A 25575-nucleotide genomic window follows, 5' to 3' on the forward strand; every position below is an offset into this window, starting at 1 on the left:
GGGGGAGTGCCTGGTGGGGTGGGGGTGCCTGGTGGGCTGGTAGCACCTGTTGGGGTGCAGGGGAGAATGGGGAAGGGTGAGGGCGGCCAGGCAAGCACTGTGCAGGGCTGGAGGAGAGCCTCTGCAGGGTGTGAAGTGGGGAGGTGGACGTTACGTAGGACCTAGAAGCTGCATCCAGGTGTGCAGGGTAGGGGGAGCACTCCTGGGGTGTGGGGTGACGACTCTCAAAATGTCTCAGATGCTGGCATTTGAAGGACTAACCCCGAGAGATGCCCTCAGGACAGAAGATCCCCTGCCTCCAATACCTTCCAGGCCCAGGACCATCACTTATCTGTGCAGGACACATGTCCCCTACCCCTCACCACAAACGCATTAGGACGACAGCCCTCTGCTGGGACAAGGGGCCACTGGTGGCCAGAACGTGGTGAGCAGGCCCGGCCTCCTGGCACTGACAGTGACTCTGGTACCACTGAGGGGAGCAGCACCTGTCCTTGGAGAGGCCTGGGGCACAGCCTCAGCCGTCTGCCCTGGACGGAAGGCTCCGTCGAGAATCCTTTGCGCTGTGTGAACTTCAACTCTCCCAGGGCGTTGGTCAGACGTCCACTTGCCTGCTCAGGAGAGGAGGGGGCCCTGGGTGGGGGTCACCATGAAGACCGCAAGCTCTAGCCAGCAGGTGGGTGCCGCATCCAGGTGCTGGTGGGGTGAGTCCCCACGCGCTGGCGCGTGGAGGGGCGCACGCTCCCGGAGGCTGGTGGTTCTGAAGGCCCGTGGAGGTCGCCTTTGTTGTATAAGCTGGTCCTTCACTGGCATCTTCTTCACGGTCCCACAGACACAGGAGCCCGCTGTCTGGCCAGAGAGGGACAAGGCTCAGGGTCCTCATTTCGGGGACCTGTGGGGACAGCCTTATGACCACTGTGCCTCCCTGGTGTCCCTCACCTGACCCCAGGCGCGTACCCACCCTGAGCCCCATTGTTGGAGCCCCAGAATTCTGAGCACACCTCCTCCTGGCAGCACGAGGCTTCCACGTGGGGTGCTCCTCCTCAGGGTCCCCCTTCACAGGCATTGTGGCTATTGGATGTTTTGGGGTGCTCCCTCCCCGTGTCCTCTCATGAGCAGCTGCTGGGCATGTCTGCTCCCATCTGAAGGCTTTGTACACGTCGACAGTGACCATTCACCCTGGAAGACATTGACCCTTCAAAGAGTGGAGATGTCCATGCCCTGCCCTCCTCAGGGGTCCACCCAGCCCCACCCACCCTGGCCCTGCAGCCCCATCATGGGCTCATAACTTGTCCTCTCAGCTGGCCAAGCGGGCAGCAATGGGCCCATCCTCCTGTGAGCTGCCAGGGGCCAGAGTGAATGGCACATACTTGTCCATGGAAGAGGTCTCCAGGCCCCCACGACCCAGCACCCACAGCTGAGCGGGCTGTCTTCTGGGGCTGCCTGTCCCTCAGCTCCTCCTTACCCTCTAAGCCAGCCTTTATGGACCACGTGCCTGCAACCCGGGGGGCCGAGGATCCTGGGTGCGTGCCCACAAATCCACCATGGCCCCATCACCCCCACACCCTCAGGCACACAGAGGCTCCTTCAATGGCCCCTGCACTGTCTCAAGGCACAGCATCCCTCCGTCTTCTAGAATGTTCTCTGACCTCTGTCCCACAACACAAACAGGAGGCCTCTCTCCCTCTGGTTCTTGGTCTCTCAGACTCCTGACCACAGACACTGGGACCCTCACCAGGAAGCAGGCCAGCATCCGGCCTGGGGTTCCCCATCCTTGCCCCCAGAGCCCACTCTATGCTCATGTCCTGTTCCTCTGGGGGGTGGACAGCATGACCCGGATGTGCAGGGTAGCGGCCAGGCTGAGTGTGAGGGTGGGGAGCAGTGTCTGACTGTGGAGCCCCGTCACAGCCGGGCCCCTGGGTGGGCAGGCAGGCTGACTGCAGGACCACCCTTTGTGTCTCAGCTCAGTTTTCTAGGATGCTTGACAGACGTGGAGACCACCTCCCTCCCCTACCAGGGCCAGCCGGCTGCTGGTCATCTTAATACCCTCTCAGGAGACCAGCGGGCCCTGTCCATGACACGTGGCCTACAGGGCTACAGTGTCCGACAGAGCTGTTGGGGAGCTCACTGGCCAGGACAGGACCCTTCTCTGTAAGTGTCCTCACCCTCACCCTCTCGGCCTTTCCCAGCCCCTCTACTCGGCTGTCCGCAGGGCCCCCAGATCTGGAGATCTCATCCACACACGAGTGGAAAAGCTGACCTTCCAAAGCAGAAGGTCCAGGTGGAGCCTGGTCCAGCACATCCCTGATGACTCGGGTGTCCTCTCCCCGGGGCGTCCCCTGCCTCTGCCGGTACCCCGAGTCAACACGGTGACTCTCACGTAGAGTGCTCGTGCCCCTGAGATCTGAAAGGCCAACAGTCTGCGAGCACCAGCTGCTCCAGGCTCCTGTCTACACAGATGTGCTGAGGTCCCCACGGGCCCGGCCAGGCCGGTACTGGCGAGCTGTGCTCTGTGTGCCAGAGGCCCAATGGGGTTTCCCACGGCCAGTGCTTTCTCCCACATGCTCCGGGAGGCCCAGCCTCCACTGTCAGTCAGCTAAGCCCCCCGCCAGCGGAAGGCCCCCTGCTTTGTGATCACGCCCAGGCAGAGTCAGGAGGCCCTTAGAGGTGCTGTTCATGGAGACAGCCCACTCGGGCTCTGTGTTCTTGACACAGGCCCCCTGGCTGTCCCCACGCCACACGAGAGTTCAGGCTGCAGAGTGCAGGGAGGTCAGGGCGTGAGACGCCGTCTTCTCAGGAGACCTGTTCAGGATGACACACGTGCTGCCAGGCTCCGGCCTCCCCGGCCTCGGGCCACTGCTCCTCGCAAGGGGACTCAGCGCCTCACCTGGGTTGTCACAGGGACACTGCACTAATGTCCCACGCTCCCGGGAGTCCGGCGCATTTCAGCCACGCACTGCTGCTGGGTCAGTTCTGGCCCGCCCTGGACTTCCCAGCATCAGTGTTGCTGACGGAAGAAGTCGCATCGGAGTCCACTCAAAGCTGGCCCTGCAGCAGGGCTTCAGGGCGAGGAGACTGCCCGTCTTTACCCCGTGGATCCGAACTGTGTGCCTTTGGGATTGCAGGGTAGTTTCTTACTACTAGGCTACCAGACCTTTCCCAGCGTCATTAGCTGCCTTGAAACTGGTCCCTGGCTCGGAGCACCTCACTCACCACGGAGGGAAGCTGCCCGGAGCTGCCTCACCCTGTGACTGGACTCAGTCCCGCCCCTGTGCCCAGTGGGGTTTACATTGTTCACTCAATAATTTGGAGAGGTCTCTAACTGCATATTTTCCCAGTGCAATCCATCTCCTTATCTCCTGACTATTAGTACCAAGGGTGTTAATCATGGATCCAAGCAAGAGGAAGCTGTTGACAGTTCCAATCTCCTCTCCATCCATCATGATGCTGCCTATTGGTCCAGTGGCAAGAATCTTTGTTTTCTTGACATTGAGATGCCATCCACACTGAAGGCTGCAGCCTTGACCTTCTGCAACAAGAGCTTCAAGTCCTGCTCACTTTCAGCAGCGAGGTTGTATTATCTGCCTAACACATCCAATCCTGACGTGACACATCCAATCCTAACGTGACACTCTTCTTCACCGAGTCCAGCTCCTCACAAAACGTGCTCAGCATACAGATTGAATGGTTATGCAGAGAGAATACAACCCCAACACACTTCTTTCTCAGTTTTAAACCATGCAGTGTTCCCAGGCTCTGTTCACACAACAGCCTCCTGGTCCAGGTATAGGTTCCCCACAGTTCAGTGCTCTGGGATTCCCATTCTTCTCACTGTCAGCCACAACTTGTCATGATCCACACAGTCAAATGCCTTTGCATACTCAATAAAGCACAAATACATACCGTTTTCTGGTATTTTTTTTTCACTTTCAGCCAGGATCCATCTGACATCAGCAATTATATCCCCAGTGCCATGGCCTCTTATAAATCCTGCTTGAATTACTGGCAGTTCCCTCTATGTACTGTTCTAACCACTTTTAATGGTCTTCAGCAGTATTTTGCTTGCAAGTGATATTAATGATATTGTTCAATAGTTTCCACATTTGGTTGGATCACCTTTCTTGAGAATGGGAACAAATATGGACCTCTTCCAATCTGCTGACCAGATAGCTATCCTCCAAATTAAGAAAATTAAAATAAGTCCATTGGAACCAAGACATGATCTTGAATCAATTCTATCTGAATTTCAAGATCATCTTAAGAATAGGTTTGAGGCACTGATAACCAATGATTGAAGACCAGATGAGTTGTGGGATGACATCAAGGGCTTCATCCATGAAGACAGAAAAAGGTCATTACAAAAACAGAGGAAAAGAAAAAATCGAAACGGATGTCAGAAGAGACTCTAAAGATTGCACTGGAGCTTCAAGAAGCCAAAACAAAAGGAAAGCACGTTGAAGTGAAAGAGCTGAACAGAAGATTTCAAGGGCAGCCCAGGAGGACAAATGAAGCATTACAATGGAATGTACAGAGAGCTGAAACTGGAGAATAAAAAGGGAAGAGCTCGCTCTGCATTTCTCAAGCTTGAAGAACTGAAAAACAAACTTAAACCTCATGTCACAATATTAAAAGATCCTATGGAAAGATACAGAATGACCCAGAAATCATCAGTAGAAGATGGAAGGAATACACAGAGTCACTGTACCAGTAAGAATTGATTGACACTGAAAAATTAAAGGAAGTACTATATGCACAGGACTCAATGGTAATGAAAGGGGAAGTGGAAGCTGCATTGAAGACACTGGCAAAAAATAAGGCCCGAGGAATTGATGGGATAACAATTGACTTATTTCAATTAACAGATGCAGCTGTGGATGCGCTCATCATTCTATTCAATAATTTTAATAAGTGATGATTATCTATTATTTCCTCCTTCCCTCCTATTCCCCTCCTGGTAAACAGTACCAGAATGTCCCACAGTGTGTAAACCTTTCTCTAGCTGCTGCTGGTGGTGGTGGGTACAGTGTTTCTTCCTTTGTAATTGTTTTTTTTTCACTCTATTTAATGGTCTTTATACTTGACATTCTTCATCTTGGTATCATGATTGTGGATCCCAGGAAAATTAACTCCTAGACAACTTCAATCGTTTCTCCCTTTAGCACGATGTGAGTGAGGGTGGCGGAGGTTTTACGTTGAGGTGTAATGGAGCCTGCAGTCTGTGTGGAGTAGTGCTTACGGGAACACGGCACGGTTTACAATCAGGAAAGATGTGTGTCACGATGGTATCCGTTCTCCAGATCTATTCAGTCTGTATGTTGAGCAAAGCTGGACTTCATGAAGAAGAATGGGACATCAGGATTGGAGAAAGACTCATCGACAGCCTGCATCACGCAGATGACAAAACTGTGGTGCCCTAAGTGAAGAGGGCTTGAAATACTGCAGGAGATCAAAGATTCCAGCTTTTGATGTGGGCTTCATTCAACGTCACAACAGACACCGGATCAATAAATAACTTCACGGTGTTGTTGTTGTGTTCCGTTGAAGCGGCACCGACCCATAACTGACCCTCCAGCCTGTTTTCAGAGGCAGTTAATCTCACAGGAGGAGATTGCCCATTTCTCTCCTGCAGAGCAATTTGAATACATGCTTGTGGGATTGTAGTGCAGCTTCTTACCACTAGGCCACCAGAGTCCCATCATGTTGTTGTTATTGTTGTTGTTGTGTGGAGTTGAGTTATGTGCGACTCATAGCAAGCCTGTGTACAACAGCCCTAAACCCTGCTCTGTCCTGAGCAAACTCACCATCTCCGACACACCTGCCTCCAGTACCCCAGTCACTGAATCAATCCACCTCCTAGAGGGCCTTCCTCCCTTACGTTGTCCCTCCACCCTCCCAAGCATGATGTCCCTCTCCAAGGACTGGTTCTTCCTTACAACATGTCCAAAGTATGTCAGATGAAGCCTCAGAATCCTTGCTTCCAAGGAGCAGCCTGGTTTCACCCTCTCCAGGATGAATCTGTTTGTTCTCCTAGCAGTCCATGGTACACTCAATATTCTTCTCCAGCACCACAGCTCAAAGGCATCAATTCTCCTTCTACCATCCTTAGTCACTGCCAAGCTTTCTGACACATAGCAAGTAATTGCAAAGACTATGGCCTGAATCAGACTCACCTTAGTCTCAGACTGACATCATTTCTCTTCGGTGCTTTGGAGAGGTCTCTGACAGCAGACTTTCCCAAAGCAGTTCGTCTTTTAATTTCCTGGCTGCCGATCCTAAGAGTGGAGCCAAGCAAACTAAAGCTGTTAAGAATCTCAGTCTCTTCACCATCTATCATGATGCTGCCTCTCTGCCCAGTGGTGAGAATCTTTGTTTTCTTAATGTTGATGGCTAAAGTATTAAAATTGTCAATTATTTCGTCTTACTTGGATCCACAATCAGCACCTGTGGTACCAGCAGTCAGGAGATATATTGCACTGTGAAAGTCTGCTGTCAGGGACCTCACCAGATTACTGAGGAGTAATAATGTCAATTTGAAGACTAAAGTGCACTCAGTTCAAGCCATATTCTTTTAATCACTTGTTATGCTTTTGACAACCACACAAAGAATAAGGATGACAGAAGAATTGATGCCGGTGAGTTGAGGTGTTGGAGAAGAGTGCTGCATACCCCGTGGACTGTCAAAAGAACAAACAGGTGGGTCTTGGGGAAGGTGTGGCCAGGGGCTCCTCAGAGGCGAGGCTGGGGCAGCTTCGTCTCACGGCCTGTGGGCATGTTGTTAGAAGGTACTGTTCCTTGGAAAGGGACATCACACCAGGCAGAGGGTCAGAGAGAGAGGAAGGCCTTCAACAAGATGGATTGACACAGTGACTGTGTCAGAGAGGATGAGGAGGGTGCAGAGCAGCGCAGAGTTCAGGTCTGTGGTTCATAGGGTCCCCAAGTCAAACTCAACTCGGCAACACCTTACAACAGCAAGTGTTAGAGGGGAAATGGATAGCCATATATGCTCATAAGAGAAAAGAAAAAATATTTCCAATCAGAAATCTTCATTTAACCATAATACACTAGAAAAATAAGGGTAAAATAAACTTAGCTAAGGGGGATGGCACTTAACAACAACAACAACAAGGGGGGAATAATAAAGACAAGACCAAATAGCAATGAAATTGAAGACAAGAAAGCAGTAAAGAAACTGGATTAAATCAAGCCCTGGCTTTTAAAAAGATCAGTGAACTCTAGCTATTTATTGACCAAAACAAAAAGAGAAACCACAAATTATCAAGGTGAGTAATTAAAGAGATGCTAACACCACCCTCCATGACGTGTGAGTGAAAGTTGGGAACTAGATAAGGAAACCCTGGGCATTGATGGCTTTGAACGTGGTGTTGGCTGGGAGGACTGACCACTCCAGCCATGGAGCCAAGAGAAGCAACTTGTCGGTCAACCCGCCACCAGCAGGGACGCTGACACTTCATCTCAGCAACAGGGTGTGCTGTCAGGAGGGGCCAGTCCTTGAAAAGTAGAGGGTCAACAAAGGACAGGAAGCCACTCAATGAGACACGCTGGCACAGCGATGCCACACCAACCTGCCCCTGGCAGAGGTCCGGAGGGTGTCCAGCCGCTGACCAGGCTCGAATCTGTGGGTGCAGGGTCGCTGGGAGTTACAGTTGGTGCAGCGGCACCTAAACACCAGACCCCTTCCCGTGTGACTTGCAGCCTCTGAAAACCAACAGGACGGTCAGTGGTGAGTTGGTTCTGGTCCCCCAGCAATGAGCGAGTGGACAGTGATGTACAAGGTGGGCTGGGGAGAGTATCCCCCCAAAACTCACCCACTCAGGTGAGGGGAGGGAGCCTCTGCAGCCTCAGGTGAGGGAAGGGAGCCTCTGCAGCCTCAGGTGGTGGTGGTGGTGGTGGGGGAAGAGTGCATCCAGGACAACCCCCTGGCGGTGGATGGGTGCTGAGGTGGGGAGGGCAGGTGTCCAGGCCAGGGGTGGGGAGAGAAAGCCAGGGGCTCCTTCCAGGATGAGGCTCGCACAGAGTGGTGGTGATCACAGAGCAGTCTTGGTCCTCGCTGACTTCTGAAAGGGTCAGGGAGAACGTCCAGCTTTCCAGTAGGAAGGCTTCCCCGACTGCAGGCTGCGGACAAGGACCCAGGGGTGGCCCTGAGTCCCGGTCCCATCCCAGCCTCTGGAGGCCCTCCCAGGGGGTCCAGCGCTGGCCCCTCACAAGCTCCCAGGCCACGGCCATCCTCCTCCACCCACCTCACCGTCCCACTCTTCCTCCCTTAAGCTCTCCAGGAGACCCAGCTGCACCTGGAGACAAAGAGCACGTTTCCCCAGGTGTGAGCCACGCGTGTTCACCTGATGTAGCCCGAGAGGAGTGTGAGAAAGGTACCCCGGGGGCTGGCGGGAGTCCTGTGCATGGTCCTCCACCGGCGACCAGAGGAAAGGAGATGACACTGGGTGGGTGGTGAAGAGGAAGGCCGGAGGCCTGGCCTTTCTGACCACACTGCCCTCACAGGCCTGCCCTGCAGGGACCAGGGGTGACCTGTCCAGAGGGAAAGGGTTCTGTGTGGCTGAGACGAGTGGAGAGAGCTGCCCTCACTGAGGGAGACTTTCCTGAACACTCCCTGATCTATCCCGAGATCCCCCTGTTCTCAGGGCACCGACGAGCTGAGACTGGTCTGTGAGCTGTGTGGTCACTGCAGTGGACCATTGAATGCAGAGGAGAGAGTGCCGTGGGCAGCACCGCTGGTCAGGATTGGCACAGAGGTCAGAGAGTGGGGGTGGGTCTGAATCCACCGCCCAGGCCTTGGCTGGTGACACCCCCGCCCCGAAGTCAGCAGGCTCTGACGATGCTGCCACTACCCAGAAGCACCTGAGTGACCCCTAGCTCACCCAGGCCCTCTGTACCTTCACCCAGAGCGTGTACACTGAGGGTCTCTTCCCTCCCTCCCCCACTGCTCCCCACGTACAGCCGCCACTCCCCCACCACCAGGAGTTGTCCCAGATTCCCCTTCCCCCCACCTCAGGGAGGGCTTCCCTTCTCTATGCTCATGGCTCTAAGAGGCTGAGCCCACCCTTCCTAGGTCATGGAAGCAGCACAGCTGGAAGCTGACCATTCTCCCCAACTGTCCCTCAGAGAAGGTCCCTGGGCCATGGCTAGCATCCTCGTGTTGCAGTACCGCGGAAGGCCACCAGAGGGCAAAGATACACAACTGAGCCTGAGCATCAGGCTGGATCCGGCTGCCAGGGTCCAGGGGTCCATGTAAGAGGCTCCAGAACCTTCTAGATCAGCCATCTCAGATGTCACATGGAGAGGCTAAGACTTCAGACAGAAAGTACTGGAGGCCACTCACGTGGTCCTTGGTGTTCACTCATCATTAAGTGAATGTGTCCAACCAGCTCTGCGGCACCTTCTCTCGGGCTCCATCATTTTTCTGCCTTCTCTGTCATCTGGCCACACACACAGAGGCACAACATCCACAGAGGCACACACACACAGACACAAAGACACAAACATCCACACAGGCGCAAACATCCTCCCAGGCGCACACACACAGGTGCACACACAGACACACACAGGTGCACAGACACACAGACACACAGGTGCAAACATCCACACAAGGTGCACACACAGACACACACAGGTGCACACACAGACACACACAGGTGCACACACACAGAGGCACAACATCCACAGAGGCACACACACACAGACACACAGGCACAAACATCCACACAAGCATACACACACAGGTGCACACACAGACACACACAGGCATGCATATACACAGGTACACACAGGCACACACAGGACAGGTGCACACACATACACAGATGCAAACACAGGTGCACACACCCACACAGGAGGCACACACCCACACCAAGTGCACACACACACATACAGACATAGCGTAGGTGTGCACATTACACACATTCACATACATATATACATAGGCACACACAAACATACATGTGCACATACATGCATACACAGGTATACACACTCATGGTCATATACACACAGGTATACACTATGCACACACACGCATGCACACGCATATACCCCCGTGTGTATACGTGTGTGTATTCACATGTGTGTTCCTATGTGCACGTATATACCATACAAAGGTGTACATTACACACACCCTTCCTGATCTTACACTGTGTGATGTTTCCTTGCTCTGTTCACACAGCATCCTCTTGGACTAAACGTCACTTTTGTAGGAGTACAGTTGAATGTTCTGGGATTCCCATTCTTCTCAACGTTAGCCATAGTTTGGTTGAGTTTTTTCATTATTAAACATTTTCTTTCTCCCTCCTCTTCCCCAACACGCTTCACAGTGTACCCCTTGTTTCAGACTGTTTTCATGCATTCAGTGTTAGCTGTAATTTGTTACTATCTACACAGTCAAGTAACCTCGCATAGTTAATAAGACACAAACAGACATTTTTCTGGTATTCCCTGGTTTCAGCCAAGTTCCGTCTGACATTAATAACGATGCCCCTGGTGCCACAGCTGCTTCTAAATCCAGAGACCTTCTAACAGTTCTCTGTCCATGTTCTAGTCATTTTTTAATGATCTCCAACAATATTTTGCTTGCATATGGTACTAATGGAATTGTTTGATAAGTTCCATATTCTGTTTGATCACCTTTTTGAGGAATGGGGACAAACATGGAAATCTCCCAGTCAGTCAGAAGGACAGAGGTCTGCTGGTGGCAGGGTTGGCTGGGTCCTGCAGAGGGTCCTGAGCCCTGGAACACAGGTCTGTGGGTGATGAGCAGGCCACGCCAGGTTCCACCCGGATCCAGAGGTCCAGGGTAGAGCGATGGAATATTATTTTTATATTCTGATCTTGAACCCCCAGCACAGGTACGATCCATGTATAATTCCTCTCACTCTGTAGGCTTCTCTTTATTTTCTAGACAAGATCTCTCTGTCACTGGAGATTTCTCATCTTGTCTGACATCAGATAAATACACACACACATTTCTGTGCATAGCAAATTCTGGAACTATGCATGGGGTGAGGAGAAGATCCAGGTAGCTGGCACACTGCAGGCTGCATTGTCCCTGAACCCAGCACCCACCACTACCCTCCTGCTGATGCCCTGCCTGTCCGAATGCCTCTCTGTCAGGACCACTCTTTGGGCTAGGACAGAGAAGAAAGAGGTGAGGTCTGCATAGCAGGGGTTTGAGGGAAAACCGTCTGTGCTCTGGAAGACATTGAAAGAGAACCTGCCCCTTGGGTCTTTCTACGTGTTTTGTGTTTCCTCCACCCTGCAGCCTCCCTCATCTCACAGTGCAGCCATGACAACCCCCACCCTGCAGGCCCCCCCATCTCACTGTGTGGCCACGTTGCCCCACCTGGGGTGGGTGCAGTGATGTCCCACATCCTAACGCCCATCACAGGTGGCACCTAGACTCCTCAGGTCTCCATGAAGCTCTGAGTCTGGGGCCCCAGTTCCAGACGAGGAAGTCTGCCCTCTTCCCAGCCCCGGAGTGATGTGCACAGGCCTCTACTGTGCCTGGAATGTGGGCAGCACCAGGGCAACCAGCCTGTCCTCAGGGTCTGTCCTGGGGCCCTGATCTGACCAAGGTCCACCAGGTGCTGTGTTTTGTCGTCTTCTCTGCCACACCGTCCAGCCTGGCCAGAAGCCTGGAGGTCCTCTAGGGACAGCTCCATACATGAGGTCACTGGGTGGACAATGTCCTACAGAGATGTCCTAATTTATGCCCCAAACCAATCTGAGACAAGGACTCTGGCTCACGTAGCTTATCTGGGCACTGGCCAGGAAGCAGACCCGAGAGGGAGGGTGCTGCAGATTCTGGGTGCTGTGGAGTGGAGGAGCCGGCACAGAGCAACCCCAAGGACTGGAAAGCTGGGCACATGGTCCAGGACAGATCGGTCGGCCCCTGGAGGGCAGCATCTGGATCCTTCAGGGTCACTGACACTCACACTGTCCATGCTTTTGGTGGGGGGGACATGAAGCTTGGGGGGCCCTTTCAGAACTTGGAGCCTACAGGGTGGGAGAGGCTGGGGAGGGGACTGAGGAAGGTGGGGCCGGAGGAATGTGGCCTCCAGGGGACATGGGGACTGAAGGTGCCTGGACCTGGAGGTGAGGGGTATGGAGGTTACACACTGACAGAACTCGAGTTCAGAGGCTGGAGGGACTAAAGGATGTAGGGGAGCTGAGGGGGTTAAGGATGTGGAGTGCAAGAGGAGGAGAAACTGGAGGAATGTGGGGTGGGAAGAGGGAGAACCTGGTGGGGCCTGGACCAAAAAGAGGAACTGGTGGGGAGAGGGGCTGGCGGGGGCCAGGGGCTGGGAGGGAGGGCCTGGGGGGAGTGGGGATGGAGGGGCTGGTGGGCCCCACTATGAAGGAGGAAGGTCCTCTGGTGCCTTCTGGGGACCAGGAATCCAGCTGGAGGCAGACAGGCCCAGGGAAGATGTCTGTACTGTATGCAGACGGTTCTGCCCTGGCGCAGGTAACTGCCTTCCCACACCTGCCCCCTCCAAGAGACCCCCAACAGACAAGACAGGTGACCCAGGTGATGCTGAAGTGCTTTATTAGGTGGGGTCAGGGGGGCTGATGGGGTAGAGGGCTTGGGAGGATGAGGTGGTACTGGTTCCAGATGGGGGATCACAGGTTGCTTCTGCATTGAGTGATGCAGGACCCCCAGGCCATGGGACTGCCGGACCCTCTCTCCCTAGAACAGAGGACAAGGAGTCAGTGGCCACACTAGGGCTCAGAGGGGGGCAGTGGGCAGAGCAGGGGCAGTGTGAGGGGCTAATCCCCGCTCTCAGGACCCAGCACCGGACAGAAGTGGACAGGGTCCTCTTAGCAGGCTGCCAGCATCCCCTGGGAGGGTGACAAAGGGAGTGCTGGGGGGGCAGTGGAGCTGGGGCTGCTCTGGGAGGGAGCAGTTCACGGAACAGCTGTGGACAGGCCTCCTGGGAGGTGCACCCCAGCAGTGGCTGAGGGGTACATAGGTACTAGGACACTTCTTTTTGGGGTGAGGTACCAGGGGGGATCAACAAGGGGGATGGAGAGTGACACTGTGACTTGCCCACTGGGATGGGGTATCTGAGCCCCAGGACCCCATGCTCAACAGAGCTGGCAGGCAGCGGCCAGTGTCCAGTCTCCATGAACAGAGGCAGCCTTGCCTCGCCCAGTCATCTGGCCAAGCAGGAGCAGGAAGTAGGGGCCACACCTGGAACTCCACTGAGCCCCCCTAAAAACAGGCACTCACCTTATGCTTCTCCTGCAGAGCAAGTTTCTGTAGAGAAAAGGAAACACGTGACTCAGAGGACCCCACGCCTGGTCAGGCCCAGGACCCCACCTTGGTCCACAGTTGCAGGCCAGAGAAATGCTCTCAGGGTATGCGGGGACACCCACAAGAAAGCCGGGTACACCCCACCCACGCGTATCATGCCCACCAGCTCCGGTCACTGGTCTCCAGAGTCCAGTCACCAGGCCTTTCCTCCAAGTCAGCTCTGCTGGACACCAACCCCCAAGCTCGTGGTCAGCAGCCAAGGGAGTGAACTGTCCACACTGCCCTTCAGGACTGAGATGGTGTGAAAAGCTAGAACACCGTGCTCCTGCCCACGTGGCCCTGCAGACTGCCCGCCCCAGGCAGCGGGGCCCAGCAGCTCGAGGGGAGGGGTGGCCAGCCCTTCTTACCCAGTTGCTTGGGGATAAAGAACTTCTCTGGGTCGAACCCTCGGTCTTTAACAAACTCCTTAAACTCTTCCAGAGCAGCCTGGTTGCTTTCTGAGTCTCTCCCTGTGGGGATGCAGGTGTGACACATGGCAGACATCAGAGGGGTGGCTGCACTCCCATGCAGCCTGAAGAAGTACCAGTCTCCAGGTGGGCTCCCGGTGGTGTAGGCCCCAGGCCAGGGCTGGGCTGCGGGCAGGCAGGAAGGGCCAGCCATCGGCTGCAGAGTGAGTGCTCACTGCAGCCGATCTGGGGACAGGACTGTGCAGTATCCATGCAGCTTGGGAGCTCCCAGCAGTGAGCAGCCAGTCGAGGGGGGGGATGCACGTCCCCTCAGACCAAGCGTGTCAGGGACCCGCAATGAGGCCACTGAGGCTCCCAGCCCGAGGTCAGTGGAGACGTTGCCGCCTGTCCACATTGGAACCACCTGCTCTAGAAGTAAGCCACTCCCTACTGGAGTCCACCAACCCCACCTGGAGACCCCAAAGGCTGGGGGCTGCAGGAAGGCACGGTGAAGGGTCTTCTGGGGACACCTCTGGTGGCTCAGCACAGACCTGGCCCTGCAGCCCCCAGCCCCGCTCCGAGGGCGGATGGGCTCCGATTGCAGATCCCAGTTCCTCACTCACTGCCCTTGAGCGCTCTCTATCAAGGCAGCCCCCCGAAACCCATCCTGAGGCCACTAGAGGGGTGTCCAGGGGAAGGGAGGCAGGGGTGCTGGGTGTCCACTCACCCACAAGCTTAGCCATGCGGACTTGCTGTCCTTTCAGCTCGCCTTCACAGTAGAGAATGTAGTGGCCACTCGTGTGGGTCTTCTCGATGGACACGTGGCGCTTGCCCCCGTCTGTGTGAGGGTCAGAGATGAGTCATCAGGTAGGAGCCGCACGAGGCCTCAAAGGACAAGGGAGGGCTCCTTTCCAGCCACGTGACCCTTTCTTTCCAGAAACATCCGTGGAGCTTGTGCATTGGTTGGGGCACAGCCAGCAGACCCACAGCTATCTGGGTCCCTAACCCAGGATGTGGTGCACCAGAAGATGGGAGGGGGCGTCAGTGGGCCCCATCCATGAGTGAGGCTCTGCCCCCTGACCCCTCTGTCCCTCCTGGGGCAAGCCCCCACATTGGGACAGTACATCTATCCCTGAGGCACAGTGACTGAGGGAGGGAGGGGCCTCTAGTGGGGTCCCCCCCTCTCCCAGCATGCTTCAGGGGTACTCACAGGCCGTGAATGTCCCAGTGTCCCCATCTTTCTCCAAGACCAGCTTTACCTCCTCACACTGCCCATTCGCCCTGGGGAGCAGGAGCCACAAAGTGGGCACAGTGCCCTGTCCCGGCCTCACAGCACCCCCCAGAGCAGCCACAGCCAGCCGCCTTGCCCCTGTGCCAGTCTGCTTCCAGACTGCTCTGCCTGGACCAGAGCCCCCCAGGCTGGACATCCAGAGACCACCCTACATACACTCTGTCTCACTGGGGGAAAGGAGTCAGAGGTTTGGGACAAAATGCTGATGCCACTGTGCCAGGGTCAGTGGATTCCTGAGGTCAGTCCTTAGGACAGGACATAGCCACTGCCACATCACACAGGTGGGAGATATCAGGTGAATTCACACAGATAAGGGCCACATGTGTGGAGACATTATGATGAAGGAGAGGAGATTGAAACTGTCAACAACTTCACCTTGCTTGGATCCACAATTAAACACCCTTAGAACCAGCAGTCAGGAGGAGATAAGGAGACACACTGCACTGGGAAAATCAGCAGTTAGAGACCTCTCCAAATTATTGAGGAGATGTCAGTTTCAGTTTGAGGATTAAGGTGAGTCTGATTCAGGCCATGGTTTTTTTCTGATCACTTGCTATGCATCTAAGAGCTGGACAGAGAATAAAGACGATAGAAGACTTGACGCCTTTGAGCTGTGGTTTTGTCCCATGGACGGCCAAGAGAAGGAACAGACATGTCTTGGAGAGGGTGCAGCCCGAGTGCTCTTTGGAGACAAGAATGATGAGGCTTCGCCTCACATACTTTGGGCATGTTGCTGGGAGGGGCTGTTCCTTGGAGAAGGACATGATGCTGGGAAGGGTGGAGGGTCAGTGAAGGAGAAGACCCTTGACTAAGTGGACTGATGCAATGGGTTCTTGCGTGTCAGGAAGTGTGAAGATGGCACAGGATAGAGCAGGATTCAGATCTGTTGTTCAGAGTCTCAATGAGACAGCACCTAACAAGAACCACACAGATGAGAGTAGCCACCCAGGTAAGAGCCATCCAGCTGAGAGTCACATAGGAGAGAGTTTCTCAGGTGGGCACTATACATGTGTGAGCAATCCGGATGGGAGCCACGGAGGTGAGAATTACAGGTAAAAGCCACACAGGTGAAAGTTACACGAGTGGAAGCCATACCGGTCAGAGTTATACAGAGGGGAGGCACACAGCTAGGAGGACAGGTGAGAGCCACACAGGTGAGAGCCACACAGGTAGAAAGACACACAGAGGCCTCTCACCATCCCCCAACCCCACCCCGTGATGTGTGTTCGTGTGAGACTCAAGTCTGAGGTCTGCCTCTGGCTGGGGTAAAGCACCTTTTCACAAGGGGCCTATGGCAGACAGGATGCGTCAGTCAGCAGAACAAAAGGGGTCCCAGAACCCCAGGAGACCTAGATTGAGGCACCCTCTCCCATCGAGCCCCTCAGCCCCCCTCAAAGCTGCTGGGCTGAGGTCCACAGGGATTTAAGAAGGGCTCCTACATCCCCCTTCCCGGGCTGAGGCCCACAGGGTTGAGGGAGGGGCCCCTTCACCCCCTTCAGCTCCTCATGTCAGGAGAATGAGGCCCCTGGCCCCTCCCACCACCAGGACGCACTCACAGAATGGTTGTCTTCAGTTCCAGGCTGCCTCCCTCCAGTACACTGACCGTCAGGGGCATCATCGCCTCCACCTTTTTCCCCGGGATCTCCTTGTCTGCGATGACAGCTTTCAGGTACCATCTCCCTGAAACCTGGACGAGCCCTCTCCTCAGGCCTGGGAACGCCCGGCCCACCCGGGCCCCCTGCTTGCTGGTCTACACTGCCCTACGGGCTTGCAGCAAGGGAAGTGCCCCACCCCTACCCACCACCCCCCTGTGCCCTCACCCCTACCCGCCAGGCCCCATAACAGTGCTTCAGCCCAGGTCAGGGCATCCAGAGAGACAGACAGGGTCAGCTTAGTTACGATCCACACTCCCAGCAGCTCTAAAGGTCTGCCTGGCCACTCCTCAAGGGCTAATGCCTGACGCTGAGGCACCCTTCTTGAGTCCAGGGCCCCACTTGGGTCTCTGGTGCAGCCCCATCTGGACTCACATTCTCCTCTGTAGCCCGGGCAGTCTGGGCCTGCAGGGCCACAATCAGGCCAAACACGAAAGTCGGGAACAGCGTCTGCATCGTGGAGGTCCAAGCTCACAGGTGAGATCACTTGCTTTGCTGCGCACGGCCACCCTTATACGGTGCTCAGACACCGGCCAAAACACCTCCTCCCCCCGCCATGGCCAATTCTGCACCGGATCCAACAAGAGGTCATTATTGTTGGAAGCTGTAGACTGGCCACACCTTCACCCCAAGGGTGGCCAGCCCTCCCGTTCAGAGGAGCTTGCTTGCACAATGTCTGCTCGGAAAGTGGGTGCTGTCTGCTGAAGGGTTGGGGTCCATCACTCCAGCCTGTCCTCCAGTCCTTACACTCAGCACCAGCTCAGCTTCGAACCAGTGCTGGGGAAGGGCAGCCAATGACCAGTAGCAAGGGTTTGCCCGTCAATGACCTTCCTGTGCCCTGAACAAGTCATCCTCTGAGACTGACTGCCGGCTGGGAGCTGAGGGTCCACGCAGCCAGACCCTGTCCTCCCTATGACGTTGATTTGGGCCCCCCAGACTCATGTGTGGAATTCTCCCGCCCCCCCACCCCGTGCCAGAAGCTCCCACCATGCCGGACCGTGTGGGAGGGTCTGCTGGGATGGGCAGGACATTCCGCTGGTGTTTCTGATGCCAGCAGGATCACCCATGATGGGCAGGGCTCAGTGGGGCTCCTAGACCAGGACAGGTAGGAAAGAGCCCGTGATCTACTGGGATGTGAACGGAACCTGTGAGCTGGGTTAGCAGCACGACTGCACGGACGGCACAGACAGCGCCAGGAGAAACACGGATTCATCTCAACCATCTCCTTCGAAACAGCTCAACAAAGCAGCAAACCACTCGTGCTGGTGGCCCCCACACTGCTGGTGGGAATGGAAGCAGCATGGCAACCATGGAGCACATCTGACACTTGGTTAGAAAGTTGAGAACAGAGATACCCCTTGATCCAGCATCTCATTACAGGTACACACCTCAAAGAAGCAAGAGCTGCAGCGCCAACGCACGACCTCACCCACGTTCACCACAGCACTATTACAACAGCAAAAGTTGTCAACAACTCAAGGTCCATCAACAGACAAAAGACTAGAGGAACCATGTGGTGGTCACACAATGGAACATTGTTGTTATGTGACATTGCTTCACCTGCAACTCACAGCAGCCCTGTGTACAACAGCTCTGAAGCCTCCTCTGGCCTGAGCCTGCCTCACTGACTCCAACACACTTATGCCCCCATTGCCCTAGTTACTGTGTCAACCCATCTCATCCAGGGCCTTCCTCTCCTGTACCATCCCTCTACCTTTCCAAGTATAATGTCCTTAAGGACTGATCTCTTCTGGCCACATGCTTGAAGTATGTGAGACAGAGCTTCAAAATCCTTGTCTCAACCTGATTTCAACCCCTCTAGGATAGACCTATACTTGGAAAAGGAGGCAGTCATCAGAACAGAGCAAGGAAAACTGCGTGGTTCAAAATTGGGAAGCATGTACGCCAGGGAAGTGTCCTGTCTCCATACCTTGTCAATCTGTATGCAGAACAAATCATCCGGGAGGCTGGGTTCTATGAGGAGGAATGTGGCATCAGGACTGAAGGACGACTCATCAACAATCTGCATTATGCAGATGACACAACCCTGCTCGCTGAAACTAAGGAGGACCTAAAGCGCTTGCTGCAGAGGGTCAAGGACTGCAGCCTTCACTATGCGTTGAAGCTCAACATCAAGAAAACAAAGATTCTCACCACTGGGCCGATTGGCAGCATCGTGATGGATGGTGAAGAGATTGAGATTGTTCACAGCTTTAGTTTGCTCGGCTCCGCAATCAACACTCTTGGCACCAGCAGCCAGGAAATTAAAAAAAGTATTGCCATTGGGAAAGTCTGCTGTCAGAGACATCTCCAAAGTACTGAAGAGCAATGATGCCAGTATGGAGACTAAGGTGCTCCTGATACAGGCCACGGTCATTGCCATCACTTGCTATGCCTCAGAGAACTGGACAGTGACTAGGGATGATAGAAGAATTGATGCCTTTGAGCTGTGATGTTGGAGAAGATTATTGAATATACCATGGACTGCTGAGAGAACGAACAGGTTCATCCTAGAGAGGGTTAAACCAGGCTGCTCCTTGAAGACAAGGATTCTGAAACTTCGTCTGACATACTTTGGACATGTTGCAAGGAGGTGCTAGTCCTTGGAGAGAGATGTCATGCTTGGGAGGGTGAGGGACAGCACAGGAGAGGAAGACCCTCGATGAGGTGGATTGATTCAGTAACTGGGGTAATAGGAGTAGGTGTGTCGGAGACAGTGCGATTGGCACAAGATAGAGCAGGGTTTAGGGCAGTTGTAATAGGGTCGCTGTGAGTCTCAGGTGACTCAAAGCACATAACAACAACAACATATTCATATATATTCATACATTCATCATTCCATTTTCAGATGCATGGGAAGGAATTTGAAATATTATGGCTTGGACCAAGCCTACTATAATTAGCACTTTGGAGAGGTCTTTGACAGAACATGTCCCCAGCACAAAACACCTTTTGATTTCTTCACTTCTGTTACTATGAGTACTGATTATAAAATAAAGTCATTGACGGCTTCAGCCTTTTTCTCCATATATCGTAATGTTAACTTCGGTCCAGTAGTGAGGATTTTTGTTTTCTTATTGTTGAGATGTAGCCTGTATTTTTTTTTATTTTTTTAAAATTTTTATTATTTTGTGTACATGTACTGTCAAATCAGATCTGCCTGGTACAGGAGGAGATTGCCCCTCCTTCTCCAGCAGATCATCTGGTGGATTTGAACCACAGACTTCTGGGATTATGTGCAGCTTCTTGCCACTAGGCCACCAGAGCTCCCTGAGATGTAGTCTGTATTGAAGGCTGTAGTCTTTGATCTTCTCCAGCAAATGCTTCATGTCCTTTTCACTTTCTACAAGCAAAGTTGTGTCTTCTGTATAAAGCAGGTTGTTAGTGAGTCTTCCTGTAACCCTGATGCCACATTCTTCTTTGCAGAGCCCAGCTTCTCTAATGATGTGATGATTTTTCTCAGTATACAGATTGAATAGGTGTGGTGAGAGAATACAGCCCTGACACACTCCCTTCTCTATTTTAAACCGTGCAATATTCCCCTGCTCTATTTACACAACAGCCCCCTGGTCCTGGTCTAGGTTCCTCATGAGCACAATCAAGTGCTCTGGGATTCCCATGCTTCTCAATGTCAGCCACAACTTGTCATGATCCACACAGTCAAATGCCTTTACATAGTCAATAAAGCACAAATAGGCATTCTCTGGTTTCTCTGCTTTCAGCTAGGATCCATCTGACATCAGCAATGATATACCTGGTGCCACGGTCTCTTCTAAACCCAGCTTGACTTTCTGACAGTTCCTCCAATGGCTTGTTCTAGCTGGTTATTAATAATCTTCAGCAAGATTTTACTTGCATGTGATATTAATGCTATTGTTCAATAATTACTGCTTTCTGTTGAATCACCATTTGGACAATTGGAGCAAATAAAGCTATCTCCCAGGCCACTGGCAAGTCTCTTCAATGTCTTGGCATAAACTAGCGAGCACATCCAGGGCTGCATCTGTTTGTTGAAACATGTCAATTAGTCTCGCACTGATTTTTGGGATCTCATTTCTGTCAATGCCTTCAGTGAAGCTTGAAATCCTTCTTCACGAGCATCGGTTCTTGATCACATGCTGTTACCTGAAATGCTTTCACGTTAGCCAATTCACTGGGGCAGTGGCTCTTTGTATTCTTTTTATCTTCTTTGATGCTTCCTGGGTCATTCAAGATTTTGTCCATAGAATCCTCCTGTATTACTGCTCGAGACTTGAATTTGTTCTCTGGTTCCTTCAGCTTAAGTGCCAACCATGTTCTTCTCTTTTTGTTTTCTAACTCCAGCTCTTTTCACATTTTGTTATAATACTTTGCTCTGCCTTCTTGAGCTGCCCTTTGAAATCCTCTCTTTGTCTTCAGCATTTCTCCTCTATGTTGTTTTTTTTACCTCTTTACGTTCTAGTGCAATTTTCAAAGACATTCTAATCAATTAATTACATTGATCAATTGTAATTAATGTTATAAAACAAAGTATCTAGGAATGGTTGAAAAAAGCAATATGATTTACAAACTTTCACTCAGATAAAAATATAGAAAGGAAGGGAAATAGCATTAAAGGCAGAAGCTCAAACTGCATTGAGGTGTTCGCCAAACGCAGGAGTCCAGGAGTCAGCAAATACCAACGGTGGCGCTTCTGCAGACAGAAGTCAGGGTGAAGAGCTCGCTCGTCAAGAGATCTGGCCCACAAACTGAAAAAGACCCGTGTTTGTGCCCAAAGGAAAGGAGTCCGACAGGCTGCAGAAACCATCAGGTGTCACTGTCACCATCATGTGCGCGTGGCTTTGCTGTACTTGGCCTTGGGGTCCTCCTGGCCAGACACACACCAGCCTGTGGTCTCGGTCCGACCCCCAGGGCCTCACCAGTGGCCACTGTGGCTGCAGCCGCTCTGTCCAGGCTGGGTTTCTGTTTCCCATGACTTTGGCTCCGTCCTGGTGGGGTGCTCTCTTCTCCAGTGCACTTGACCTTGCTTTGCACAAATCTTAGATGAGGCCCCACACTGGAGTGGGAGGGTCCTGGGAGCTGCCAGAGCTGAAGTGGTCACTGTAGAGCTGGGGGTAGGGGTCTTGATCCTCACGGAAGAGTAGGGACAGGGAGAAGCAGCCAGGGCAAGACCCGACACACCCTGGTCCCAAGCCTCGGAGGGGCACCCTCCACATCTTTCCGGTTCTTGGACAAGGGGACAATGCTGCTGTCCCCACAGCTGCCCCCGTGCTTTCATGGGGCAGCCCCAGGTCATCTGGGCACTTGGGGTGCCACACAGAGGTGTCAGTGTGGACATTGGCTGCCCTCTGTATTCCAGGGCACACACGACAGTCGTCCCTCAGCTCTTTGATGGTTCAGTAGCAGATGGGGGGGGGGGTAAGAAGTGGAGAGGTCGCCTGAGAGCCCCAGCAGGAGGACCGTCAGGCCTTCCAGTGACAGACATCAAAGCCTGGGCCCAGCACCTCAGGACCTCTGGTTGACAGACACCACAGGCTGGGTCGAGCAGGGACCTGTGTCCCTGTGCCGTGGACTGTACCATCAGGGGTGGGGTGGCATAGTGTGGGCACCAGGAGTCTCAAGGGCGGGAAGGTGTGGGGACACCTGGGGGCTGTGAACAGCCACCTCCAGACACAGCTCTCTAGCTACCCACAACAGGATGTACCTGGCACGTAGCTACTGACCTTTCCAACGTCGGAGGCAGACTCGCCCCCGCGTCTAAGTCCTTGCCCACAGCCATTATCCGGCTTGCTGCACCTGTGCAAAGCCAAGGTCAACACTTTGTGCCTGCCGGGGTTGGCCTACCACAGGGCTGGCCTGGCTGATCTGGCCTCAAGCCTGGGCAGTGACTGCCAGACCGCAGGCCCCAGAGCATCTGAGGCAAGCCCCACAGAGCCTGCCTCCTGCAGGCCAAGCTTCCCCCACCGCTTCAGGGGCTTCATTTGTCCTTGTCTGAATGCGTCAGACATGGGACACGCTCCAGACCATAGGACACGGGCACCAAGGCACGTGCCAGGGAGGGGAAGGCCTTCTCCACAGCCGCTGTCCAGCCCCAAAGAGCATGCACATTATTTGTGAAAACTGCTGTGTCTGGGCTATAGATATGTCTGTAGATGAATACAGATACAGTTTTTCAGGTAAGAAAGATTTTTAGAACCACAGGTCATGAACAGCAAGTGCCCTCCCTTGCGTCTTCTGGCCTCTGAGAGACCATGCTGGGCAGCATCCGGGGTACGGGGAGCTGGGGCCCATCAGAGCACTCTTCCTCCAGTACCTCAGGACGTCCCAGCGCCCCCAGGGGTCCTGGGAGCACTTCCTCTGTGTCCACTGCAATTTCCAGACCACAAAACTTCTCATTTCCGTTCAGTGAGTTCCAGTCAGCTTGTGGGGCCGTGAACTCTCACCACAGTCAAAGCGCAGAGCAGCCTCGTCACCTCCAAACAGTCCCTCACACCCGTTAGCGTCAACCTCCAAAAGCCGGTTGGCGCTGGCTGGGGACCTGCCGCTCCCGAGCACGGCACTGAGGAGGAGCCACACGGCACGCGGCACTCGGTCTTCGGCGGCCCGTCTCTGTCACGGCCTCGTTTCCAAGGCTTGGCCTTGGCTCCACGGGGCAGTGCTCCCTTCCTCCTCGTCCTGACCAGTACTCCTCCACAGGCAACCACATTTGCTCAGCCGTCAGTCAGTCGGCGGTGGCCTTCTCGACAGTTCTGGTAACGCTGCTGTGATTCTTTCTACGCGCGCTCATGTCTTCGTTTCTCTTGACTTTACCCCACAGTGGAGTGGCTGCCACGGCCGCTCTGTCACTGTCCCCGTGGCTGCTCCCTTCACATCTCACCAGCAGCTTGACCGGGGTCATGGTGTCACTGCCACTCCCGGAGTGCCCGCCAGGCAGGTGGACCTGGAGCTGGAGCCTCCTGTGGCCTTTCCATTAGCAGCCAGCAGCACCGCTCCCCCACCGCCCCCCGCCCCCCAGCAGGTCTGCGGCAGGGAAGGAGGTCCCAGCACTTGTCACCCACCCTCTCCACAACCGTCAACTTGCTGGGTGTGAAATGACTCTTCTGAGGGTCCTATGATGACACGTGGTCTCACATACTGTCAGGGGGACCAATCCCTGGAGAAGGAAATCACTCCTGGAAAAGTACAAGGCCAGAGGCCGAGGGGGAGGCCTGCAGAGGAGAGCCTGAAACCGTGGCCGCCCCAGTGGGCTTCAGAGCAGTGGCACTGTGAGCACGGCGCAGGGCCAGCCAGGGTCCAACTGCACCGGGGGCAGCTGTGAGCTGGAGGCGGCTCAGTGGCCCCTCACAACAACGCGGGCAGCGGTAACAGTGCTGACCCGCTTCCCCAGTGCTTTTCGACCACTGGCGGATCTTCTCGGGTGTAAAGCAGATGCAGATCTTGTCTGCTCCCCTGCTTCCAGCACAAGTGCTTCATCTCATGGGTGGTTTCCAACCCGCAACCTTCATCTTATTCATAGAGCTTCAAGGAGCCTTGGGGGTCCAGTGGGGAGATGCCGTGAGGCCGTCTGCCCTTGGAAGTTGCTGGCGAGCCTGCAGGCAGGCCCAGGGCACTGAGCACGTCGCCTGGAGTCAGCTGGCCCTGCCACCTGAGTGTGGGGATTTTGAGGCTCACTTGGCTGGCTTTGGTTTTGTGGGGCATTTTTTAGTTGTTTTAAATGCTATTAGTGTATTCCATTGTTCGGAAGTCCAGCTCATTTTTTTTAATCCTTCTAATGAAGCATCTGAGAATGAAGCCTAGGAATTAAAGGTTTATCCGTATGTGCCCTCCCTCAGTGGACATAGAGAGGCCAGGGGGAGGAGGGGAGAGAGGGGGAGAGAGGAGAGAGGGAGGGGGGAGAGTGAAAGAGAGAGATGGAGAGAGAGGGAGAGAGAGAAGAAGGAGGAGGAGGAGGAAGAGGAGGAGAAGGAGAAGGAGGAGTCCCTCCCCCGGGCCCCCCCCCGCAGTGTCCAGTACCCCTGAGGTTGTCTGCCTGCTGGCCACCCGAGCCCAGCACGCTTGACTAAGCATTGTTTTCTGGAAGAGGATTTGTCACGCAAGGGCCAGCGTTCCGGATGTCCCTTGGCCCGGCCCTGATCGCTTTGCAATGGATCATTAATCTCAGCAGTCTGTTGGGGATTGTGACTCTAGCGGTTCTGAGCTGAAGGTCTGCCAACAATATCGTGGCCGACAGTCCCTCCGTCCACGTCTTCGCCGCCCTCACACTGTCATGGATGGGCCAGCAGAGTCTGGAGATGGTGGGGCTGGAAGGCAAATGGGGTGACAGAACCTCGGGCCACTCTTGGTGTGTCCAGGGAGAGATGTCACCAGGCATTTCCTCAGTTGCGTCCTGTTGTTTCTGAGGCTCAGACCTCGGCCTGAGATCAGTGGGCACAGCCAGGGGGACGGCCGGGGGGACGGCCAGGGACACAGTGCAGTACTTTAGAGGGAAAGGTGGACAGAAAGCAGGCTCGAGAGGGGGCATATCTCCCACGGGGCCGCAGGCCCGCCCTCTGCCCTCTAAGCCTTCAGTCCACACAGTGCTCTTGCTGGGGGCATCCTGACCAGGGCCGCACGGTCAGACATCCTCATCAACACACCATCCTGATGAGCCAGCGTCATGGTTCTGACTCGGGGAAGAAGGGTGGTCCGAGGTGCGGAAGGAGGCACACCTTCCGCCACCTGTGCTCCTCACATCAGCCCCAGCAGGCCCCCTCTCTAGCTTCTCAGCACCTCGTTTCAGAGCCAGGAAGGTGAGAACAGTGAGGGGTCCCTCAGGGAATGTCATCTGGTCGCCTGCCTCCTCTAACTCAGCAGTTAGCTGAGACCCGGAGGGGAACACAGAGCCCTGGAAGACCCTGACTGAAGCCTGCTGGTGGGGAGCCCGGCTCTCAG

The 25575-nt window shown here is 54.3% G+C and overlaps 1 protein-coding gene across 1 annotated transcript; it reads right to left on the bottom strand.

Annotated features, from left to right (window-relative positions):
- Positions 1-612: 612 nt before the first annotated feature.
- Positions 613-17121, bottom strand: LCN1 (lipocalin 1). Its single transcript, XM_006900644.1, has 7 exons — positions 17041-17121; positions 16570-16700; positions 14933-15003; positions 14450-14560; positions 13684-13785; positions 2169-2401; positions 613-846 (listed from the first exon to the last, which is right to left on the bottom strand). The coding sequence occupies exons 1-7, from the start codon at positions 17119-17121 to the stop codon at positions 613-615; spliced, it is 963 nt and encodes a 320-aa protein (XP_006900706.1).
- Between the last annotated feature and the right edge of the window lie 8454 nt (positions 17122-25575).

Source organism: Elephantulus edwardii, unplaced genomic scaffold, assembly GCF_000299155.1.
Source record: "Elephantulus edwardii isolate Elephantulus edwardi_28Jun2011 unplaced genomic scaffold, EleEdw1.0 scaffold00289, whole genome shotgun sequence".
Lineage (NCBI taxonomy): Eukaryota > Metazoa > Chordata > Mammalia > Macroscelidea > Macroscelididae > Elephantulus > Elephantulus edwardii.